At 35.6% G+C, this 6,570-nt stretch overlaps 1 protein-coding gene across 1 annotated transcript; it reads right to left on the bottom strand.

Annotated features, from left to right (window-relative positions):
- Window positions 1-3,693: 3,693 nt before the first annotated feature.
- On the bottom strand, window positions 3,694-5,140 carry LOC121248705 (ethylene-responsive transcription factor CRF5-like). The gene is given in 2 exon segments (XM_041147246.1): window positions 3,694-4,681; window positions 4,684-5,140. Coding segments are annotated over 2 exon segments (1,002 nt in total). The 5' UTR covers window positions 5,069-5,140; the 3' UTR covers window positions 3,694-4,064.
- Between the last annotated feature and the right edge of the window lie 1,430 nt (window positions 5,141-6,570).

The raw sequence follows: 6,570 nt of genomic DNA, 5'->3' as shown, positions 1-6,570 counted from the left end.
ATATGATGTTTGTTGGCATATATGTTGCTGCATTTCCATGCATCGCAACTGGCATGCATCGAGCATTAATTGTGCGTGACCAATTAATATTGCATGAAATCACCATCAATTCCTTTCCTCTAAAAGATACATCAATTCAATGGCATTAATGTAATACTTAAGGTCTTTCTTCTCATGTGACCAAAAAAGTGACATGCATGTATTTGGTTCTCTCTTAGTTTTCCCTATTTTTTTTTTTTTAAAAAAGAAAAGAAATAGTTGCTCTCAATGGCTAACTTAAGTTACAACCTAATTCTTTTGCTGTTTTTAGTTTTTTTTTTTTTAATTTAACTCAGTTTATAATATTTTTTTTATCTATTTTTTTTTATATTATTTTAAATGTTTCATTTTTTTATTAAATATTTAGTATATAAATTTTGGTTTTGTTTATTATTTCTTTAACTTTATTTTATATTATTATGTATTTTCATTATATATATATATATATATATATATATATATATTAATTTGACAGAGTTTGGAGGGAGAGATCACTATTTTGGTGTATAAAGTTATAAACCATGCAGCTAACCTCAAGGATAAGTTCAAAACATCTTAAACCAAAGAGAGATGCTACTCATACCAAAGAGAGACTATTCTAAGCCTAATGTATAAATTCGAAGGAAAATCAAACCTCAAAGATCTGTACACAATAATTTTTCGTTATTTAAAATAATAATGTAAACAGGAGGAGTACTATCAAATAAAGTAAAAATATGCAAGCAGCAAAGCTAGCTGGATGCTGTAAAATAAGGGACCACCACGCCCACTTGCATGCGCTGGAAGAGCTGGCTACCGACGGTGGGAGCTAGGACCGTTCAATCCAACCAACCGGACGTACGTACGTTCTTACGCGTACAAAACCTATAGCCCGCAATGGGCTGTCCCGCAGTTCAAAAGAAAACAGAGCTCAGTTTTGTACTGTCCATGCATGCATGTATCATCTCTAAATATCTTTAAGTAATACTCTAACCACAAAGGAAAATACTTTATTTTTAAAAAACTCCTCGTGATAGATCATATAATTATATATATATATATATATATATATATATATATTTTGGCTCCTTCTCGACTGATCCTCCTCCTCTTTTCACAATTTCTCAGTTCTGCTTGCTAATGCTGATAAGTGATAACACGTTCATGTAGGACCTCTCGCTGCCCGACATAAAATCAGCAAACTGCAGCCTACTTGTTGGCATGTTGCTGCTGCTTTGCCTTCTTTCCTCTTTACGTACGTCGCACGCAGCTCATTCAAAAATTCTACTCATCATGATTCATGTCTATACTAATAAAAATAAAAATAAGTGTGATATATAATGTATAGCGTGTGAGATGATGTGTAGCAAAACTCTTAAATAAATATTCTCTTTTCTTTTATTTCCTTTTCCTTTTTTTTTTTCTTTTTTATAATTTTGTGAGTCTTTTAAGTAAGACATAAAAATGAAGATGTTGATATCTTTAGAGTATAGACAACTTAAAGTGTGTTAATTTGGTAAGGGGAATCCTTATCCTGCACATGTTCAGTTTGAGTCACTACCCCTTTTAGTTCTTTTAAGATTGAATCTGAAAATTAGTTATTTAGTTTTAAAACAATTGTTTGCTTAATTAACTAGGTAGTTCATTTAAGTTGAAAACAAACAATAAAGTAATGCTAAGTACAATCTTAAAATATGTAAGTCTCGTATATTAATTTTAAAAAGATAGTGTTCTCATATTTAAAAAGTTAGTTTTCCATGAGACTTACGCACAAAAAAATTGTACAAATCATTTCCCAAAACATGAAGCCCATTTGGATAGAGATGAAACATCTCATATGATTTTAACTAATAATCTCATTATTATTCACAAATCATTTCAACTCATCTTATTATCCAAACGAAAGTCTTTCATAAACAAATAACTAACAGCTAAAAATTGATCATTAATGGGCTCATTACAATTGCATATATATTAGGATTCAAGCTTTTATATGATAACCCTGGTAAATGAATTGATCAGACCATTCACCTTCTACTCTCAAGATGGAAGCAGTCCCATTAAATCGCATCTCCTTAATACAAAAGAATTTCAAGCGTAAGGTTGCGTTTGGATGTTAAAGTGAGTTGAGTTGAGTTGATAAAATATTGTTAGAATATTATTTTTTAATATTATTATTATTTTAAAATTTGAAAAAGTTGAATTTTTTATTATATTTTGTGTTAGAATTTAAAAAGATTATAATAATGAGTTGAAATGAGTTGAGATGGGTTGATCATACAAAGCATAATACTTCAGTTTTATTAAAGAAATATTAGTCTGTAGATAACTGTATGGATAAGAAAACCACAAGTAAGGTGGCCAGTGCAAAACATTTCCTCTCAGAAGTTATCATGCATTAACAGATTATTATTATTCCATCGTTATTTTGAACATCAGGTTGTTTGGGTAATCTAGTAACAAAAATACCTAGTGGGGTCTGTTATCTGATCTTGAACTTGTTGCTTGAGACAGAGATGCATGCAAGTGGGCGTCTGATTTGAAAACTCTTTCCAGATTTTATGCCTGCAACAATAATAAATGCACGCCCTGCGCATTCCTAAATTTGCCCACTTCCCGCTTTTGCGTAATTTTGACCAGACCCAAAAAAAAAGAGAGAGAGAGAGAGAGAGAGAGAGAAGCAAGACAACGATGACAGTATGCCGGAGAATCAAAGAAGCAGGCCGGGATTTTCACAGCTAAGCTGGATTATACTGTCTTGGAATTTCTAGAAAAGGGCATGGCCTAGTCTATATATAAACCCTGAATCACCCTTTCCAAGATGAATTTTTTGTGCAAACCTGGGGCACAGCAAAGAGTAGTCTCACCAGGACAGTCTGTTCTCACTCATCGGTCCTCGTCTCTGAGTCATCAAACCGTCTCTCCATATCTGTGGGGTCCTATATTTCATTCCGAGTGCAATATGAATATATCCCTGCTGTGGATTAAGAAAGTTTAACATGTTTTTTTAAGTGAAATATCTCAGATCTATTTGACGATTAATGGATAATGTGAAAGCCACTTTGCTCGGTGGACATCATTAATCTCCCGTCTCTGTTGCTTATTTACTCTGATTATTCAGAAAGTTTGTTACAGATAATTATTCTTCGTAACGTGAAAGCATAGTTTATTTTTCAAAAAAAGAAATGTAGGTTTGATTGACCCATGAAATGGTGGCCAGGAAGTGATGTTCCATATTGGGCAAATGTATTAAAGAAAGCTGTGTGATGATAACATTACCAAGTCACGTTTTCAAGATAATATTAAAGATTGTTTTGACAATGGTTTGAGTGTCGCTACAGAGTAAATCTTTGTCCTTTACCTGTCACAAAGGATAAATCATAGTACTGAACAGAGACATAGATATAGATGGACATGGACATGGACATGGACCCTCGTTCTGACTCACTCTCTCGTGAAAAAGAATGGCTTACAAAGCGCGGAAATGGCGTATGGCTCTCAAGTGCCCAGCATGCCCAGCCGTCGAACATGCAAATTTAACACTAGTGGGTTGCCTTTTGAGCCCCGCGCCACATTGCCATCCATCACCAATCGGGAACATAAATATCTCACCAACAACTCCATAAAAGTTTATTGGGACCTAAAGAGAATTGGAAACAAGAAAGATAAAGCCCAGATCCGCAAATCACGATGCATTCATAAGAAATTTGAAAAGAAATTTGAAAAGAAATTTGGTTGCACAGTGAATATTACAACTACTCAAGGCTCTTCAAACCACAAACCGATCAAAAGCAAAGCATCCCACTCCAAATTCAACACTCATATACATAAAGAAACATTAACCCTAGTAATAATAATAATAATAACCCCACAAATGTACTTGTTTTTCTCCATTTTTTTTACCCCTATCAGAATACAATGCTATTTACCCTCATCCTTTGCATCATTCTCTTGCTTCCATGCACCGGTAAAAAAAGATTGAGAATTGAGAATTTTGAAATGAATGCCCAAAAACATTTATGTAATGTGTACTGATGATATAAGTCTCAGTGTAACGATTCCAGAGAATCTTGAAAGTAAGTCTCCACATCCCATTTATAAGATCCGAAATCTTCTTCTAAACCGACTGAGATATCGCCAAGATATTCATCTTTTCTTAAACATGTTTCGGGTAAGATCATCTCGTCCAAAAATATATGCGAAGGACTTTCGGACTCAAAATGATCTTTCAATAGTAATGGATCCAACCACCCATAATCGCCATCGCTTTGATCTTGAGTTGGTCTCCAGTCACTTTCCGCCTCTGTTCCGAGTTCAACGGGTTGAAATCTGAGAACAGAGGTTGGAGAATAGGGACTGTGAGATTCTTTCCCAGAATCGTAACCGGAAACCCCTACAACATCGATTTCTTGTCGTTGAGTAGAGCTTACCGGAGCAGTGCTGCTCACTGAGTGACTCTCGGTATCAGCCTTTTGTTGTAATGGTGGGCCATGAGGCGTTGGAGGTGATGAAAGCGGAGGCTTTACGAAATTGGTGAGAGCGTCGGGGCCTCTGAGGCGAATGGCCGCCCTGTCGTAAACCATAGCTGCCTCTTCGGCGGTGTCGTACGTCCCCAGCCAGACCCTCGTCCGGCGGAGAGGGTCTCTGATCTCAGCTGCCCATCTCCCCAGGGACGCTGTCTAACACCTCTGTACCGCTTGATATCCGGAATACACTGCTGCTGCGGCGCTTTCAACGGAGTTTTCTTTTCTACTTTGTGATGCTTTGGCCTTGGTTTCGGCTTTGTATTCTCCGGCTCGGCGTTCAGGGCTGCATAGTTTGAAAAATCCTCGATTCTGATCTCGTTAACGAGTCTCTTCACTCTGTACTGATACACTGGCTTCTCATCGTCCTCTTCGCCGCTTGACGAGTCAGTAGCATTACCGTCGGTGACAGAGATCCGAACTATCTTAGGCTTCCCGGCATTGGGCACCGGAAACTGTCTGGCCAGAGACTTCACGAGCTTAGTAGTGACATGCCGGTGCTCCGTGTACTTGACTAAATTACTCATCTTGACCAGCAAACAAGAACGAACATTAATTGGCCTAAATATATTTTTGCATGGAAAGCACCCAAAAGAGAGGGATAAGAAAGAAGAACACAAACAATCAGAGAGAGGACATTCTTGAGCTCCCGAGAAGAGTCAAAATGCCAAGAATCGACGTTTTATAGGAGAATCCGAAACACCCATCACTCTTTTTTATTTTATTTTATTTTTATTTAAACAGCGTTCAGAATATTTTTGGAGAATGCTTTGAGTATATAAGTTAACGATAGGCAGAGCCGGAGATTCCGGTGGCCACCGGACTGGGATGGGGGATCCCATACGACTCGCCGCATCTCCGATCTTAAACGCTGTGATTTCGACACGTGGCAAAGCTGGCCCGGTAAAATATACTTTGGGGTCCTCCGATTCCACCTTGGTTCCCAAGGAAACGGCACGACTTCCACGGTCCACCTAATTGCGTGGGGCACACGCTCGACCCGGTGACGTTGCACTTTCCTCGTCGTAATTGCCGTCAGTGAGCGTCCGTCTTTTTGACAGCCAGTGAGAGCAACGTTTCTGCCAGAAGTCACGTGACCGAGGCTGGCCAGTGGCTCCTGAGGCCCCGGGGGGACCAGTTCAATCGCGTATGTTGGTGACAGTGATATCGTTTTGTCACCGGCCTGTTAGCGTGAGACTTTGACTGGTTTAAAAAATAAAAAAGACTGCCTACCTATAAAAAAATAATATCATAAATTAACATTATTTGATGTGATTTATAAAATTATAAAATTAATTTTATTTATAATATAAATTTAATAGATGATATGAAATAATAATAATTTATAAAATTATTTTTATATAATCCTTTTACGTAACACTTTTTAATTTTAAAAGATTAACTGCAATGATATCTTTTTTATTTTTTTATATATTTTTATAAAAATATTATTTTTGGTTATTATTAGCATTGAGAGTCATCGCTTATATTTGCTTGCCCATCAAGCATCACCTCTTTCCTATCGAAGTATGACATCTTTTGAGATTCTTATAGGATTTGTTTGCATATTCCTAATTGTTTGACGAATGCTTAAAACATTGATCAACGTATAGTTCGACCATAAGAATTTTTTCTTTTTAAATTTCTAACTCTGTTATTCTCATTGACATGTTATTAAAATAAGTTATTATATTCATAAGTCAAGTCAGTGTAGAGAATATATCATTTACATTATTGATATGACATAATTTAATTCACAAGATTTATATTTATAAACTTTTCTTATAAATTAAATTATATCACATCAACAATATACAATGTGTATTCTACACCAGCTTTAGCTTATTAATAAATTTTTTTATTAAAATTATTTACATTTTTAATTTTCAAAAAAGTCTAAAAACCAAAAACATAACACAAAATTTTTTAACAAATTAAATTACAAAAATTTCACAAAATCAATCTTAATCACATATATTTTACTTTAAAAAATATGGTCGAAAGCCTTGTTAGTTAACACTAAGGCTTC

Source organism: Juglans microcarpa x Juglans regia, chromosome 1D (assembly GCF_004785595.1).
Source record: "Juglans microcarpa x Juglans regia isolate MS1-56 chromosome 1D, Jm3101_v1.0, whole genome shotgun sequence".
Taxonomy (NCBI): domain Eukaryota; kingdom Viridiplantae; phylum Streptophyta; class Magnoliopsida; order Fagales; family Juglandaceae; genus Juglans; species Juglans microcarpa x Juglans regia.
The sequence above is the reverse complement of the archived record's forward strand: the minus strand, read 5'-3'. Positions and strand labels throughout refer to the sequence as shown.